At 39.4% G+C, this 19539-nt stretch overlaps 1 protein-coding gene across 10 annotated transcripts in view; it reads right to left on the bottom strand.

Moving 5' to 3' along the window:
- rgs3a (regulator of G protein signaling 3a) overlaps positions 1-19539 on the bottom strand; it is a 354609-nt gene that overhangs the window by 77339 nt on the left and 257731 nt on the right. The window contains exon 1 of one of the 10 annotated variants that reach the window (XM_061876394.1): positions 5563-5649. The exons of the other annotated variants lie outside the window; for them this stretch is intronic. Within the exon in view, the coding sequence (XP_061732378.1) occupies positions 5563-5616 (54 nt within the window). The 5' untranslated portion in view covers positions 5617-5649. Of the gene's footprint in view, positions 1-5562; positions 5650-19539 lie in introns of those variants that run through there. 10 annotated transcript variants of the gene reach the window in all.

Below are 19539 nucleotides of genomic sequence, written 5' to 3'. Positions count from 1 at the left end.
ACGGCCATTAGCGAAGAACAATCCGTAAATTAGCCGCACCGTTTTATAAGCCGCAGGGTTAACAGCGAAGGAAAATATTAACGGTCTAGAGTCCAAAAAATACGTTAAATTATTCCGTTTATCAACATTTTTTTAAGTGAACCATTATGTTGAAACCCTGTGTTTCTAATGTTTGTGCAATGTCTGACAAAAAGTTTGCGATTGCACAATTTTCGATGGAATTCCTGTATTGAACAATTTCCGAATTAAAAATCGCACGTATAAAACTCGAGTCTTTTGTTGGAACCAATTCTGACTTGAATATTTTCACCTAAAATCAAACTTCCAAGAGAAACGGTTCCGATGCAGTCGAGTTGAGATGGTTGAACAAACCCCATCTCAACGCTACCTGATCAAAGTTAATTCAATGTTTATTCTGTGAAAAGCCAGATTTTTTTTTTTTTGCACAGTTGTTGACTTTGCAGTTCCTGTGTAATAAAACCCTTCTTCAAAAATGTGAACTGCACTTATTAAAAGCCATGAGACCCCCTTGTCAACGGGAAAAGTTCCAAATCTAGAGCGGGAGAGCACACTTCTGTTTATTGGAAAGACGGGCGGCTGTTTGCAAAAAAAATGTTGCAAACTCTCGACTGAAACGGCAAAAACGGCATTGCAATTAAGTTTGTTCCTCTTGGCTGGCGGAACATTGTGTTGACTGTGCGATGCTCTTTGTAAATATTTACCTGTTGCCCGTTTAGCATTTGAGTGGGTACGTCCTGCATTGATTTGGACTCTGGAGAACTTTTGTCCCGTGCCGGCCTTTAGGTAAACAGTGAGGGATCACGTGATTATCATGACCAATTGCCTGTGTCAAAACGTGCTGTCCGTGATGAATACCACTGTCTACATAAAACCATCGAGACAATACAAGATTACCACTCATCATCCCCACATATTGACACCATTTCTTCCAGAAATTTCCAGCGAATTTATTCGGCAAAGCTATTTTTAGCGAAGGTCAAGCGTGGCGCGCAGAAAACTTTGCAGCACATCTGTCGCAACAACACATTTGTCGGACTAAGCGGTGTCCTGAAAGGCAACCTCCCCCCCAAAAGAGACGGATATTTTTTGTTCTAGGGGCCAAAATACATTCCAGTAAGTACTTTTCGCACTGGAGTAGACAGAAGTGAAAATCTGGGAACCTGCAGGTACAAAACGTTCAAAGTGTGAGAGGGTGTTGGACAGTACTAATATTATTTGGCATCACAGGAACTGTACTTGTGTACGTTTAGGTCATGGGTGTTAAACTCAAGGCCCCGGGGGCCAAATCTTGCCCGCCACATTATTTCCCGTGGCCCACGAAAGCCTGGAAATAATAAAATGCTTAATCTTTTCTTACTAAATGTATTTATTTCCCCTTTGACATTAAAAATCATGTACTGCATGCAATTGCATACGTTTTAAAATTCAATATTATCATGTATTCCAAAAATATTGTTTTTGTTAAAATAAAGATAAATACTGTACTTAAATATCTGCTTGACTTATGATTTTTTTTTTTTAAATGACTGTAAAATTGTGAATAGATTTTACTGGTTAAATTCCGCCAACTGAGTTTATTTTACTGTAAAATCATTCTGGTACTGTTTTTTTCCATATACAGTAAAACACAAAAACATTAAAATACTAACAAAAAAACAAGATTTCACAGTTAAAAACAAACAAACTCTGTTGCTTGAATTTTACCGTTAAAAACAGCGGTATTGTTTTTCCATTCCATTCTATTTATAAAAATGTTTTATATGCCGTAAAAAAAAAAAAAAAAACACTGCTTTTACTGTGAAAATAAAGTACAATTTTAAGATTTCTTTTGCAGCTTATGACATTTTTTTTTTTAATTGTTAATGTTTTATATATACATCTACATTCAAAATATGCACAATATCCATCCATCCATTTTCTACCGCTTATTCCCTTTCGGGGTCGCGGGGGGGCGCTGGCGCCTATCTCAGCTACAATCGGGCGGAAGGCGGGGTACACCCTGGACAAGTCGCCACCTCATCGCAGGGCCAACACAGATAGACAACATTCACACTCACATTCACACACTAGGGACAATTTAGTGTTGCCAATCAACCTATCCCCAGGTGCATGTCTTTGGAAGTGGGAGGAAGCCGGAGTACCCGGAGGGAACCCACGCATTGACGGGGAGGACATGCAAACTCCACACAGAAAGATCCCGAGCCTGGATTTGAACCCAGGACTGCAGGACCTTCGTATTGTGAGGCAGACGCACTAACCCCTCTGCCACCGTGAAGCCCTATGCACAATATGGTTTGCCTAAGTGGCTGGACAAGGACAGATTAAAACAAAACAAACAGGCAAACAAATATATACATTGAAAATCCTAATATATGCATTAGCTAAATATTATATATTGTAACTCCCCTGAAGAGCAGGTAAACCTGCAATACAGGCTTGTAGGAATTAAATAACCTATATAAATATATATATATATATATATACATACAGCGATCCTGTTCTGTCTCCCTGTAATGTTTGTCTGATCTTGAATGGGATTGTGCTGAAAATTTTAATTTTCCTGAAGGAACTCTCCTGACGGAATAAATAAAGTACTATCTAATCTAATCTAATCATATAAAAATATTTTACATTGTTATTAGGGACGGATTTAAGTTGCTCCAGTGTCAATCCGAAAGTCCTGATCGTTTGGTCCGCACATTTTACCGGCGATGCTAAGGCAGACATGCATGGCTGAATACCGTCAATAGCTATTCGCTCAATAGCTTCAGTTTCTTCTTCAATTTCGTTTTCGCTCTCTGCCCCCATACTCCAACCATCCGTTTCAATACATGCGTAATCTGTTGAATCGCTTAAGCCGCTGAAATCCGAGTCTGAATCCGAGCTAATGTCGCTATATCTTGCTGTGGTAACCCCCATGTTGTTTGTATTGGCATCGCTATGTGACGTCACAGGGAAATGGACGGTGGCTTCGCAAATAGCGAAAATCAAGCACGTTAAAGCTTTTTTAGGTATATTTTGAAAAAAACTACGAAAAATAAAATAAACCACTGGGAACTGATTTTTATTGGTTTTAATCCTTCTGAAATTGTGATAATGTTCCCCTTTAAGTCCTCTCAATTCAATTCATATCTCATGACACACTATCTGTATGTAATATAGCTTTTATTTTTTTGCGGCTCCAGACATGTTTGTTTTTGTATTTTCAATCCAGGCCTCCGGACATTTCCAAACAATTTTTTTTAGATCTCAAAGATGGAAACTGTAGCTGCTATTATGATGCGCAGTCATGTTTTCTAATGACCGTAAGTCTTGAATTATACAAAGTATTTCAATGGTTGGAATCTGCACTTTTACATGATATACTAGTTACTATAGTAATCTAATTAGTTACTATGGTAATCTAAGTCACAGCTGCTCAGACGAGGCACCAAGCAGTGTGGGTGGGGAGCGTTTCCACACAGTGTCAGCCTGAAATGTGGGTGTTAGGGACAGATGCGGAAGGAGGTTTTTACAACAAAGTTCTAGAGCAGGAGTCGGGAACCTTTTTGGCTGAGAGAGCCAAGAAGCCAAATATTTTAAAATGTATTTCCTTAAGAGCCATATAGTATTTTTTTAACACTGAACACAACTAAACGCGTGCATTTTTAAGTAAGACTTGTAATAACGTTGTTATTCTGAATCTAACTGTGGAGTGGGCGTGGCCTGCGGGCCTGCAGCGAAGCGGGGTGTTGCCAGGACCGGCCTCGAAATCGGCGACAGCTGCGTAGATGGCTCACCTGGGCCTTGTTATCTAATCACTTGTCGCTCTGTTTATAAGCAGCGGCCCGGAGGAGAGACGGGGTTGGAACTGGAGCCAGAGTGCGAGCGAGAACGAAAGAGAAAAAGCCAATTTCTGGAAAGCAACTGAGAGACTTATTGAAAAATAAAAAAATACTAAAACCCTGAAACGGGCTCTTATGTCAGTGCTTGGTGGCCTGAAGAACCCCCAGCAGGGCAAGCCTTAAACTAACCGATAATAAATAAATCACTTCTTACCCTTAATGCAACTTCTTGAACAAATGCAATTAAAAAAGGATGGATGGATTCAAATGCATGAGCATGTTTTATATTTTGAACGGTATTTTTAACACTTTGATTACAAGTGGAATTATTCATTACTTATTGTGTTAAGCAGTGTCCGCTAAGATTTATCCGAGAGCCAGATGCAGTCATCAAAAGAGCCACATCTGGCTCGCGAGCCATAGGTTCCCTACCCCTGTTCTAGAGCTTAGTGATGTATCAGATATATCAGATTGTAAGTGTTTTCCTTTTTTTTACCCTGTGCATTCATTTTTCTCTGTGTTTGTTGCATTTTTGTTGCGTTTCGTTTGATTGTAAAATATGTCGATGGAGAGGGTAGGTGACGTTCGTATGTTGTCAATATTCAGTGTTTTATCGTTCATAGTACTCTGGAATGCCCTCCCGGTAACAGTTTGAGATGCTACCTCAGTAGAAGCATTTAAGTCTCACCTTAAAACTCATTTGTATACTCTAGCCTTTAAATAGACCTCATTTTTAGACCAGTTGATCTGCCGCTTCTTTTCTTTTTCTCCTTTGTCCCCCCCTCCCTTGTGGAGGGGGTCTGGTCCGATGACAATAGATGAAGTACTGGCTGTCCAGAGTCGGGACCCAGGATGGACCGCTCGCCTGTGTATCGATTGGGGACATCTCTACGCTGCTGATCCGCCTCCGCTTGGGATGGTTTCCTGTGGACGGGACTCTCGCTGCTGTCTTGGATCCGCTTTGAACTGAACTCTCGCGGCTGTGTTGGAGCCACTATGGATTGAACTTTCACAGTATCATGTTAGACACGCTCGACATCCATTGCTTTCGGTCCCCTAGAGGGGGGGGTTGCCCACATTTGAGGTCCTCTCCAAGGTTTCTCATAGTCACTGGCGTCCCACTGGGTATGAATTCTCCCTGCCCACTGGGTGTGAGTTTTTCTTGCCCTTATGTGGGTTCTTCCGAGGATGTCGTAGTCGTAATGGTTTGTACAGTCCTTTGAGACATTTGTGATTTAGGGCTATATAAATAAACATTGATTGATTGATTGATTGATAATATTGTAAACCCCACATTCTTTATTTTCATGTACATTCCGGGTGTGTCATTCAGTAAAGAAATGTAAAATTCTATTCCGATTTTTAAGGTGGTCTGTCCATAACATTTTTAGCATTCAATCAGACATTATTGTGAGGTTTGTTATTAGTGTTCCTATAAAGACATTTAGAGACACATCGTTGTCTCTAAATTTGGCCCCCGAGTCAAAATAATTGCCCAAGCCTGCATTAAAATGTGGTCATTTTCATCAATGTTGTCTCAGGATAGAAATACAACTATTTTGCAACGTTTCAAAGTCGGTTTTAAAGGACATGTATGTGTAATCAACGTCTTGTGCCTGTTGGGAAATGTATTGTGATGCAATTTCTACAGTACGTTTACACTAACTTCGTACCGCACTCATTCTGTCATACACTCACGCACACAAAGGCGACTTACGATATGGTGTGCCCTCTTGGCTCCGACCTGTGTGTCTGCTTCACAGGCCGCCATGACGACCTCAACGCCCAGCGTGCTGCAACTGTTTCCACTGCTAGGACGAACTATTTACACGCATTTCAAACAAATATCTTACCGCCCATGAGCGTTAAATGTTTGGCAAGAAGCAAAAATGCAGCATGTTGAGACAGGGAGAAAATGAAGTGTTACGTGTAAATGAGGGAGGATATTTCTTCTTGGCGTGGCCTCATGTCACCTTGTTATGTTAGCGCTGTGCTAAAAATGAATCGTTTTTTATTGTGTGCAACCCTGAAGCAACACTTTAATGGCTATTTCATAATAATAGCAATACATTTGATTTATAGGCATTAAAAAACAAGGGGGTCCCGCCATTGTCCAAAATCCGGTCCGCGGGAAGTCCCAAGTTTAAAAAAAATATACTTTTTTTAAAACACTTTTTTAAACTTTTTTTTTTAATCTGTCCTCTCTAAAATAAAAAAAAGTAAAAAAACAACAACAATTTTTATTCAAGTTAAAATACAGTATATATATATATATATATATATATATATATATATATATATATATATATATATATATATATATATATATATATGTATATATACATATATATATGTTTTATATGTTCTTTTTAAAAATAAAAAAAGTAAAAAAAAATGTTTTAAAAACAGTTAAAAAAGAATACAAAATGAATAAAAAAAGTTCAAAAAGGGAAAAAAATACAATAGAATAAAATAATTTAAAAAAATTATATATATATATATATATATATGTTTTATCTGTTCTTTTAAAAAATAAAAAAGTAAAAAAAAATGTTTTAAAAACAGTTAAAAAAGAATACAAAATGAATAAAAAAAGTTCAAAAAGGGAAAAAAAATACAATAAAATAAAATAATTTAAAAAAATTATATATATATATATATATATATATATATATATGAAAATTAAAATTATTACTTTTTTAAATCTGTCCTTTCTAATCCATTTTCTACTGCTTGTTACTCTCTGTGTCTCCTAGCCGCTCTGGCAAATCATCCATCCATCCATCAATTGCCTACCGCTAGACCCTTATGGGGTTACGGGGGGTGCTCGAGCCAATCTCAGCTGCATTCGAGCGGAAGGCGGGGTACACCCCGGACAAGCTGTAATACATAAGAGATATGTGTAGACTGCAATTTGACTCAAGTAAACAACACCAACATTTTCAATTTTCTTCTTTGCTTCATTGAAAATATAAAACATTACACACGGCGCTCAAAAATCCATGTTTTAGTACGACTTTGCTCAGCTATGAAGCCGCACTGCTTGATTGATTGTACTGTGCTTCAACATGCGGGTATTATTATGGTGTGTGTATAAGGTAAGACATATTATCAACCGTTTTGTTTCGCAATATTATGCAAAAGCAACTTTTCTTATCTTCTGGTACCTGCTGATTTGTATTTGGGATCTGCATGAATCCTGACAATTTGCACGCATCCGCCTTTACAGTTCGATCCCGTAGTCGATAAGCTTCTTTTTTTTTTCCTCTATCTTCTTGTTTTGGGACATTCATCTTCCCCTGTTGCCATTTCTAATATAAAGTATTGTAAAGTTCATACTTATATCTGTCAGTAAACTCGCCATGAAAGCACTAAAACATACCGGTGTAGTGAGTTGAATTATTTACCAAAGGATCTTTAGTTATTAGAGAGTAACGGTTGGACGGTTTTTAACGCGACAAATTTCCGGTTTTATTTTTGCGCTAGTGAGCCAAGGATAAGTAGATGCTGCTCCGTTATTGATTTGAGTAAAGTCTGAATGTAAATAAAACAGTTAGGTCCAGCTTTTGACACTTCTTCCACTCCTGTCCTTGCACGCTACACCGCTACAACAAAGATGACGGAAGAAGACGCTGTAGAAGGTGAGCCAGGTAAATAAGACCGCCCACAAAATGGCTCGTCCTGAAGCGACTGTCAGAAAGCGGCTTGAAGATGATCTGTAAATAAATAATCTATGCAACATTTTGACCAAATAACCACTATTACAAGTTATGTAGACCACAAGGAAGTGTTTTAAATTTAGAAAAAATTACAATTATATGACTCCTTTAATACTCCTTATAATCCGGTGCGCCTTATGGTTCGGAAAATACTGTATTTGTTTTACAATTTTTGTTGAAATCCTGTGCTTGTTGAGGTTAATGTGACAAGGAACATTGATAACAAATTCATAAGAGATTGTTTTTATGTTACAGAAAAAAATAAGCATTAAAACATCACAACTTTTGCCGTGACTTTTTGAAAAGTTGCTGTGAATTGAGGCATTTTAGACCGCGGCAAATACAAAAAAGAGCCTACAAAATCATGGCGGGACGACCTAACGCTTTAATTATAATGTAGTACCTGAAGTGGCAGCAGCCAATAGTTGGACATTGTCTTTGAGGAATTTTAAACTCAATATATTCTGTATACTCATTTTTTTCCCCCAACTGTAATAATAATTTGGAGTGCATGAGAAAGTGAACAGAAAAACTTTTTCCATTCATAATCTTTAGTATTAAATGAAACATTTTAAACTGCAAGTAGAGCTAGATTAGACTTGGTTAGTTTATTTCAAAGGGGACAATGCAATTTCATAAAACACATGACTACATTTGTTTAAAAAAAGACCGAAATTAGCCAGAAGGCTAGTTTTCATCCGTAGTACCCTTGGCCATGATGTAAAAAAAAATAAAATAATAAACAAAAGGCAGATAAAACTGCCGGATACTTCAAACGCAGCTACTGCCGTCTTAAGGAGTTAATTACAACAAAAATACATAAGAGGGTTGCCTACAGCCACAGCTGTTCAAGCCCATATTTTTTGCACCTACAGGGGCCTCAATTCGGGATTTTTACTGTGACTACTACTACATTGCGTCGGACGATAAAATCACCATTGACGTGTTCTCCGTCCGCCTCTGGTCTCCGCTCGCTAAAAACGTCACTGGGCGAGAGGAGAAGGTGCAGAGCGGAAAAAATGACGCTTCGCTCAACATAAACACTTGCGGGCAAGAGAGGTTGGCCGGGGTGACAGGCACCAGGAGGTCCTCGCCGATGATTTATGTCGGGTGTCCATTCTTTAAAGTGGCTCACTCATTTGCGATCAGCAAGCTTTGAAAGCACTGAATTGGTCACCAAGAATGTTTCCAAAATTTGGTTGAATAATATAAACACTGGATTTAATAATAAATTAAAAAGGCTATATTAGAATCACAGAGCATTATTTAGTTGAACCCTTTTTGGGATTTTTTCATCCTATTAGGGGACTTTTGCTCTATTTGTGCCTTATTTGTGGTTTTGTTAGTCGGAACGGGGCGGCATAGCTCGGTTGGTAAAGCGGCCGTGCCAGCAACTTAAAGGTTCCAGGTTTGATTCATGCTTCCGCCATCCCAGTTACTGCCGTTGTGTCCTTGGGCAAGACACTTTACCCACCTGCTCCCAGTGCCACCCACATTGGTTTAAATGCAACTTAGATATTGGGTTTCACTATTCAAAGCGCTTTGAGTCACTAGAGAAAATTGCTATATAAATTCCAAAACTTTTTTTAGCCTGTACAAGAGGGGTCGGGGACCTTTTTGGCTGAGAGAGCCATGAAAGCAAAATATTATAAAATGTATTTCCGAGAGAGAGCCATATAATAATTTTTAACACTGAATACAAATAAATGTGTGCATTTTTAAGTAAGACCAACATTTTAAGAATATAATAAGTATCTTCTTCTTTTTAATAACATTGTTATTCTGAAGCTAATGATTAAAATAGTTCTTACCATTAATGCGACTTCTTGAACAGGAACGGTAGAAAACGGATGGATAGATTAAAATGCATGAGAATGTTTTATATTTTGAACGTTATTTTTAACACTGATTACCAACGGAATTATTCATTACTTATCTCTGTGTTTTTCAATCACTGTGCCGCGGCAAACTATAGTGTGCCGTGAGATAGAGTCTGGTGTGTCGTGGGAGACATTATGTAATTTCACCTAATTGGGTTGATAATATGTAGACCACTTCACGGTGGCAGAGGGGTTAGTGCGTCTGCCTCACAATACGAAGTTCCCGCAGTCCTGGGTTCAAATCCAGGCACGGAATCTTTCTGTGTGGAGTTTGCATGTTCTCCCCGTGAATGCGTGGGTTCCCTCCGGGTACTCCGGCTTCCTCCCACTTCCAAAGACATGCACCTGGGGATAGGTTGATTGGCAACACTAAATTGGCCCTAGTGTGTGTATGTGAGTGTGAATGTTGTGTGTCTATCTGTGTTGGCCCTGCGATGAGGTGGCGACTTGTCCAGGGTGTACCCCGCCTTACGCCCGATTGTAGCTGAGATAGGCGCCAGCGCCCCCCGCATCCCCGAAAGGGAATAAGCGGTAGAAAATGGATGGATGGATGGTTTGATAATATTTTTTGCAAACCTGTAACTATAATTCAAAAATGTGCTGTTATTGAGTGTCTGTGCTGTCTAGAGCTCGGCAGAGTAAGTGTGTAATACTCTTCCATATCAGTAGGTGGCAGCAGGTAGCTAATTGCTTTTGTACAGTAGATGTCGGGAACATGGTATGTAGGCAGCATGTAGGTAAAAAGGTATCCAACACTTAAACCAAAAATAAACAAAAGGCAAGTGCCGCTAAGAAAAGGCATTGAAGCAAAACAAAACTAAAACTGAACTGGCTGCAAAGTAAACAAAAACAGAATGCTGGACGACAGCAAAGACTTACAGTATGCGGAGCAGACGGCGTCCACAAAGTACATCCGTACATTTTATTACAATCAACAATGTCCACACAAAGAAGGAGTGCGTCCGCACAACTTCAATAGTCTTGATCGTAAAAACAAAGCAGGTGCGATGAATAGCATTCAAGGAGGACATGAAACTGCTACAGGAAAATACCAAAAAAAGAAGAAAAGCCACCAAAATAGGAGCGCAAGTCACACAGGAAAACACCGAAAAAACTCAAAATAAGTTACGGCTTGACAGCACACCTACATAGAGACAAAAGCTATTGCGAGAACAATTTTTTTTTGTCAATATCGGCTACTGAGTTTAATTTTTTTAAATTTTTTCTGCTGGTGGTGCGCCTCAGAATTGTTTCAATGAAAAAAATGTGTTTTGGCTCAAAAAAGGTTGAAAAACACTGACTTATCGTGTTAAGCAATGCCAGCTAAGATTTATCTGAGAGCCAGATGCAGTCATCAAAAGAGCCACATCTGGCTCTAGAGCCATAGGTTCCCTACCCCTGATCTACGAGATAGACAACTCTGCGTGGTTCAAATTTGGCTGGATTATTCTGTCAGAGTTAGTTGTAGACGAACCACAAGATGCAGAGAAGGAGGCAGGCATTGAGTGAGAAAACATGATTTAACCTTTAACACGAAAACAAAACCAAACAAAGGGTACAACAAAAGGCGCGCACAAGGCGGATAACAAATTTGGCTATGAACAAATACAACTGGAAGCAGGGAACAAAAGACAGTAAGCTACGAACAGCTACCGAATATAGTTTACCACAACGCTGCATTGACACAACACGACTGGTAGCAACGACAATACATGACATCGACAAATCAATAATCCAGCACTGACTGGAGGACAAAAGCAGGTAAAAATAGGAGCGGGCTGATTGACACCAGGTGGGGCCAGGTGCCAATCAGCCGCAGCTGAGGGGAAACAAAGCACTCAGGGAGACAAACAGGAAGCTGAACCAAAATAAGAGTGCTGACAGGAACTAAGGACAGGAAATACTAAACACACAGAGGAAAAACTAAAACACAAACAAACTGTCAGTGGCAAGCCTGACATGATTCTTATTTATGATTCTACACAGATTCATAATTTTCAGGAATCAATTTTCTTTATTTTCGTATTTTTTTAATTGTTTCTATACATATCAGAATAATTTTTTAAAAATACATTTGTTAGGCCATCTCCGGGCTTACTTGCTGCGCGTATATGTCACACATCAGAAAGTGAAGTTGATTATATTTATATAGCACTTTTCTCTAGTGACTCAAAGTGGTTTACGTAGTGAAACCCAATACCTAAGTTACATTTAAACCAGTGTGGGCGGCACTGGGAGTAGGTCAGTAAAGTTTCTTGCCCAAGGACACAACGGCAGTGACTAGGATGGCGGATGCGGGGATCGAACCTGGAACCCTCAAGTTGCTGGCACGGCTACTCTACCAACTGAGCTATGTCGCCCAATAATCAGGGTTCATAACCAATGATCTGTTTTGATTTGACCTCTATGAAAAGATACAAACAAGGACTCAGATGACGCGGGTCACTGGCGCCCCCCTGTGGAGCCAAACCTGGAGGTGGGTCTCGATGGCGAACCCCTGGTGGCACAGCCTGAAGAGGCAACGTGGGTCCCCCCTTGAATGGGCTCACCACTTATCGGAAGGGGCATAGAGGTTGGGTGCAATGAGGACTTCAAAGGTAGGGCCCTTGGCGGTCTGTTCTATGGCTACAGCAACAAGCTCTTGGGATGTGGAACGTGACCTCGCTATGGTTTAAGGAGCCTGAGGTGGTGCGCGAGGTGGACAAGTTCCAGCTGGAGCGAGTTGAACTCACTTCGACTCATAGCAAGAGCTCTGGAACCAGTCTTCTCCAAGGGGGCTGGACTCTCTTCCAGTCTGACGTTGCAAGCAGTGAGAGGCGACCAGCAGGAGTGGCAATACAGAGCCTATATGTTGGACTTTAACCCGGTAGATGAGAGGGTAGCTTCCCTCCGGCTGGGGGGACGGGTCTTGACTGTTTGCGTTTACGCACCAAAACAGTAGTTCAGAGTACATTGAGTCTGTGTGGACAATGTTCCGTGCTCTATTGTCAAGGCAGATGATCGGAGCTGTGGCGTCAAGGTGGTTGGTGCCTGTCATGGCAGTAATTCAAATTCAGGTATGCCGTCAAGCTAAAGGAGGAGTCCTTTCAGTTCCTTTTGGCTCGTGGGACCGGAGGCAGAAGACAGGTACTGACAGGCTAAGCTGTGTATGGCTTTGGCGGTCACAGAGACAAAAACTCGGACAAGGGAGGAGTTTGGGAAAGGCAGGAAAAACAACTTAGGTACAGCTTCCAAACAACTCTGGACCACCGCCTGCCACCTTAAAAGGTGTAAGCGGTACGCTGTCAACACCGTGTATGGTGCGGATCGTATGTTGCTGACCTTGACTTGGGATGTTGTGGATCAGTGAGGGAATACTTCAAAGACCTCTTCAATCCAACAACTTATCTTTCTGTGAGGAAGCAGTGCCTAGGGAATCTGAGGTGGGCTCTCCAATTTTTGGGGTTGCCTAGGTAGTAAAAAAGCTCAGAGATGGTACAGCCCTGGGGTTGGAAGAGATCCTCCCGGAGTTCCTTAAGGCTCTGGATGCAGTGAGGCTTTCTTGGCTGATAAGACTCTGCAAAGTTGCGTAGACTTTGGAGGCGGTGCCTTTGGATTGGCAGGCTAGGGTGGTAGTTTGTATTTAGGTAGGAAAACCAGAGGGTGTGTTCTAACTATCGCAGGTACACACTCCTCACCTTTCCCGGTAAAGTCTATTCAGATGTACTGGAGAGGAGGTTACGCCGGATAGTCGAACCTTGGATTCAGGAGGAGAAGTGCGGTTTCGGTCCTGGTCGTGGAACCATGGATCAGCTCTTAACTCTCGGCAGGGTCCTAGAGGGTGGATTTGATTTTGCCAAACAATTCTACATGTGCTTTGTGGACTTGGAGGAGACCGTGTCCCCTCCGGACGTCCTGTGGGGAGTGCTCAGAAAGTATTGGGTATTTGACCACCTGATTGTAGGGGTCTGCTCCCCGTACTATCAGTGTCAGAGCTTGGTCCACATTTCCGGGAATAGGTCAACCCTGTTTTCAGTGAGGGTTGGATTATGCCCTTTTGTCGAGAATCAAATATTGTGTTGAAATCGAGTCGTCGCCCCAAGAATCGGAACCGAATGGTGAGTCGTTCTTATAGTCACAGTTGTTCTAATATTCACATTCCGAGTGTTTAAAAACATTTACTACTTTTTTTCCCTTAGTCAGCATCAGTCCTAAATAAAAAATAGCAACATGTCAATGTTTTTTTTGTTTTGTTTTGTTAACCCTTTGAATGACCATTTATTTAGGCCTGATCTTTACCCCAGTACCTCAGCATTTTGACATTTACTAGAAATCGATAACTCATATGTACATTTTTCTAAATAAAAACGCATGATCTAACTAGTTTGAAAAAAATCACAAAAAAAAAACCATGACATCTTAAATATTTTCTAGGACGGAAGTTGATTGAGAGATTTGACCAAAAATAAAAATAATCTACGTTCTTAACTTTTTGAGGACTTTTTCAATCTGGCGCTACTCAACTGCTATTAAATTATGTACATGCTAGAGGGTTAAAACAATATTATGGTGGGCGTGGCCTGCGCACCTGCAGCAAAGCGGGGTGTAGCAGGACCGGCTTCGAGGTTGGCGACAGGTGATTGGATGACACAACTGAAAGTGTTTGTCTAATCACCTGTCGCTCTGTTAAAAAGGCAGCAGTCGGGAAGGAGAGGTTGTTGAGGCTGGAGCACACGCGAGACGACAACACATTTGCTAAAAAGCACAGAGAACAAAAAAACTTCTTTATTGAAAAATAAAGAAGAGTCAAACATGAAAAGAGATGTCCTTCCTAGGTGGTGAGTGGAACCCGCACGACGACGGCAAGACCGTCACAAATACTGGTTTAAATGTAACTTACTGTAGATATTGGGTTTCACTATGTAAAGCGCTTTGAGTCACTAGAGAAAAGCGCTGTATAAATATAATTAACTTCACTTCACTTCACAAATATACCAAATCCTTAATGATGCATTAATTGTGCATTTTGCCAAACTTATTTTGTATTATGGAATTGATTCTTTTTTATAGTATTCCTATTAATCCAGCTAGTAAAACGTGAATTTAAAATAATCAAAATGTTAGTATTAGTAAGGTAATTAACAGTTGTGTATTTCTGGCGGATATGAAGGAGGAAACGGATTCATTAGACCCCATTCCTGGAAGGATCTTGCGCGAGAAGAAGAGGTGGGGTCAATCCTTTTGTAATGCAGTCTGCTGAAAATGATGGAAAGTGCCACTCAACATGGCAACTGACGATGTGGTCAAAGCTAAAATTGCCACAAAGCACATTCTAAGACTTTCAACACTCTATTGCCATCTGGCGACTAACGTGGAAATGTGTCACGTTTCATGTGTCAGCTATACCGTGGTCAATGAATCCCAGTCCTACTGTATGTGTGAATGCAAGCTGAGGCATACAAAATGAAAAAGTAATTTCTGGCGACACGGATTGACATGTCTACAAAGTAGGTAGACACTTCGCATGTTAGCAAGCATTTTCATCACAGTCTCAAGGGGTGCTTTCAAAAATAAAACGCGCTATCAAAGCTGTACACGGAATACTCTAAAACATGTCCCCTGAGATATGCAGTGATAACAAGTGTGTGTGTGTGATGACACACGTGACATTGAATAGTGGAAACTGTGCGCATGACGGGTGGTCGAGTTACTCTCTCTCACACACACACACACACACACACACACACTTGTATACACTCACAATGCCATTTAAGGCTCCTGAATGCGCTGACAGCCGGCTGCAAAAGCAAACAGATATGAAGGAGTCCCGGCCTCTGAAGCCCAACATTGATGGAGTGTTTTCTATGGCTGCCGGTGTTGAAGTTGAAACATATAAATAACTTGGAGATAATGGCCGCTCTGCATTTCACTTAGCATGTGATAACTCGGTCAAGTTGTGAAACACGCTACTTTGTAGTATAGACATAAACACAAATACAATCACTGCTCTGTTTGAGAGGCGATCTGCTTCCTTTTAGATGTTGCCAGTCAAATAAATACAATATGTGGCTTGAATAGTGATTAACAAACAAGCACATTCAAATATAAAATGCTGATGTTTTAATACAAAATGTGATGTGTTAATGCTCTGGAAATAACGTGTATCTTTGTCAGAGTTGAATAAGATATGTATATATATATAAATTACACACATATAAAATGTAACGAAAAATAGTAGCCATTTTTATTTTGTATAAATGTAGCTCAGAGAAGAAAAAAAGGTTGTAAACTCCTGGTTTAGTGAGATTAGACCGCTGACATACTGAGATGAATGTCTCCCTCTGTTGGACGATTGTTGAAACTGCATCATACTTTTACCCTAACGTAAAGTGCCGTGTTTACCAGGGAAGAGAAAGTAATAGAGAAAATGTAACTATAGATGAAAGAAAAGGGAAACAATGAAAAAGTAATAAAAATAATTTGTATATATATATATGTCTGGATTGGATTATCCGGAGAATAGTGCTCGATACCGTGGTAGAGCGCAATATGTAGGTGTGGGAAAAAATCACAAGACTACTTCATCTCTACAGATCTGTTTCATGAGGGGTTCCTCAATCATCAGGAGATTTTTCATCTCCTGATGATTGAGGAACCCCTCATGAAACAGATCTGTAGAGATGAAGTAGTCTTGTGATTTTTTCCCACACCTACATATATATATATATATATATTTATATATATATTGATATATTGATATATATATGTATGTATATTGATATGTATATATATTGATATTTATATACATATATGTATATAAATACATATATACATTGATATGTACATATATACATGTATATACATACATATATACATACATAAATACATACATATATGTGCAAGTGTGTGTGTGTGCATGTGTGTTTTTTTATTTTCCTTATCTATACACAAACATTTGCATAGTTAACGTGCATTAATATTTTAACTGTTTTTTATTTGTTTTTTGGGGGGGGTTGTTTTTTTTACAACGCTCCATTTTGGTTATCTGCGATGAGTTGGCGACTTGTCCAGGGTGTACGCCGCCTTCCGCCCGATTGTAGCTGAGACCCCAAAGGGAATAAGCAGTAGAAAATGGATGGATAGCATTTTTGTTGTTATTTTTGGCTTAAAATGAGGACATCCTCCTTCATTGAAACGCAACCAGGATGCAACTACTCTTCACTACCACATGAGGTCACTCTTCTCACGGAATCTAGGCAGTTTTAGGCTTGTGTTGCTGACTTTTGATGGGTGAAAAAATATACTGCATTTAAATAAACTTACTGTTATTTCAATAATATTGTCATTATTCTACAGATTTTATTTTTAGAGCATTGCACTTGAACACCAAATTAAACTATAACTATAATTGAAAAAAACGTACGACCAAAGGGCCCCTATTATGCAGAATTGACTTTTGAATTATGTTTAATGTCAATATGAGTCAGTGACGCCTGTGTATAAGCACAAAATATGGTAAACATGTATACTCTTCCTCACTTTTTTGTTCCACATTTGAGAGAATATGCATTCAGACGGTGCCTTTTAATGTTTTTTCATGACGTCATGAAGTAAAAACCTCCTTCCTCATACCATCATACCTGATACCATCTCAGACCCACCCTGGGCAGTGGAAATGATTTGCCTCTCGCCAAGATTTCAAATTGTATTTCTAGAAATGTCCCTATAGTTTTAGTAGCATTTGACTTATTTTTAGTCATTGACTTTACATTATACTCTGAATTTTAGCATGAATAATTATATTTTGTCTATTCTAGTTTAAATATGTTAAAGTTTAGATAATAACTAATAAAAAAATTACAAGAATGTTTGATATGCAAATTGAATAACGCTTGTTTCAGAATAAAATACTTCCATTTTAAAAGTCCTGCTAATTTTTAGATATACAAATCTTAATTTAGGATGTATTAATTCATTAAATGTGTGTATTTTTTTCTTGAGATCTAGTCTTTTATATTTTGTCAGCTCTTTTATGCAGTGTGTATCGAACCCACCATCACCACTTTACAAAAGGACATCTTTTTTTTTCAAAAGACAGGGGGGAAAAATGATAGGCTCTGGGTTGTAGGCTTTTAAAGAGTAAAATTTGATTTTGAATTTGGAGTCAGATTGAGGTCACGTCTGGAGTTTACTGCAGAGCTTCAAGAAGGTGTTATGTCAGCGAGGCATCCCGGGAACGGTGAAAGCACGAAAATGTGTGTGTTCTTGGATTAAGCTTCGGATTCCAATTTCAGGGTCATGTTTATGTTTGAAGTGTCAACTATGAACATGTTTTATCATGCATCTCCACAGCTACAGGAACAGGAAACATGATTTTACACATAACAGAGCCTATGGGTTGTGTTCAAAATGCAGTCCTTCCAAGATTTTGTAGGCTTTTTCAGTGGGTTTTTTTTTTGCGGCCTGAAATGTCTGAAATTGCAGAAGCTTTTTTAAGCAAGTTTCAGCAGGAGTGGCAGTGTTTTGATTTTTTTGATTTTTTTTAAATAACATTTAGCGTATTTTCCGAACCATAAGACACATTAAAAGGAGTCATATTATATATATTTTTTTCTAAATGCAAAATACTTCTTTGTGGTCTACATAACATGTACTGGTGGTTCTTTGGTCAAAATGTTGCATAGATTATTAAATTAGAAATCATCTTCAAGCCGCTTTCTGACAGTCGCTTCAGGATGCGCCGTTTTGTGGGCACTCTTATTTACGTGGCTCACCTTCGACAGGGTCTTTTCTCTGTCATCTTTGTTGTAGCGGTGTAGCGTGCAAGGATGGGAGTGGAGGAAGTGTCAAAAGATGGAGTTAACTGTTTTATTGACATTTAGACTTTACTTAAATCAATAACGGAGCAGCATCTTCTCATCCGTGACTCACTAGTGCAGGGGTCGGGAACCTTTTTGGCTGAGAGAGCCATACAAGCCAAACATTTTCAAAAGTATTTCCGTGAGAGCAATATCATTTTATATGTTTTAACACTGAATACAACTATATGCGTGGATTTTTAAGAAAGACCAATTTTTTTAGAGTATAATAAGTCTTATTTTCTTTTTTAATAACATTGTTTATCTGAGGCTAACCAAAAATAAATAAAATACTTCTTACCATTAATGCGACTTTTGAACAGGTGCGGTAGGAACCGGATGGATGGATGAAAATGCATGAGAATGTTTTATATTTTGAACGTTATTTTTGCCACTGTAATTACCAGCGGAATTATTCATTACTTATCGTGTTAAGCAATGTCAGCTAAGATTTATCTGAGAGCCAGGTGCAGTCATCAAAAGAGCCACATTTGGCTCTCGAGCCATAGGTTCCCTACCCCTGCACTAGTGCAATAACCCTGGAATTGTGTCCCGTGAAAAAACGTCCTACGGTAACTCTCTAATAACGAAAGTTCCTTGGGTGAATAATGTAAACCCACTATACCGGTATGTTTTAGCGCTTTAAAGGCGAGTTTACTGACAGATATAAGTAAGAAATGTACAGTACTTCGTATTAGAAATGGCAATACAGGAGGATGAATGTCCCATAACAAGAAGATAGCGAAAAAAGAAGTAGCTTATCGACTACGGTGTCGTCAACGACTATAAAGGCGGAAGCGGTCAAAATTTTCAGGACTTATTGTTGTGATCCGCCGCCCGGATCACATATGGTTTTGGTTTCTGAGTCCTTTTGTGTTTTGTCGATCGTTTTGGACTCTTCCTGTTCTTAGTTTTTGCACTTCCTGTTTTATATTGTTTACATGGTTTCTCATTTGTCCCACTTGCTCTTGTTTGTTAGGCGCACCTGTGTTCTGATTATTGTTTCTGTATTTAAGCCTGCCTTCTCCCTTTGTTTGGTCTTGGTCTGTTGTTTGCTTCACGCAACTCTCACGTTGGTATTATCCCTTATGTCTTTACATGTGCTAAGTCTCGTCTTAGCTTCGCGTGTGCTTGGCACGTCACTTTTTGGACTTTATCTCATGCTAACTTTAGCGTTAGCTTCCCGTGCATAGGCACGCACTTTATTTTGCCTTTTGTATCAGTGTTATTTTATTTTTATATATATTAAATCAAGTCT

This window comes from Nerophis ophidion, linkage group LG17 (genome assembly GCF_033978795.1).
Source record: "Nerophis ophidion isolate RoL-2023_Sa linkage group LG17, RoL_Noph_v1.0, whole genome shotgun sequence".
NCBI classification, from domain to species: Eukaryota; Metazoa; Chordata; class Actinopteri; order Syngnathiformes; family Syngnathidae; genus Nerophis; species Nerophis ophidion.
The sequence above is the reverse complement of the archived record's forward strand: the minus strand, read 5'-3'. Positions and strand labels throughout refer to the sequence as shown.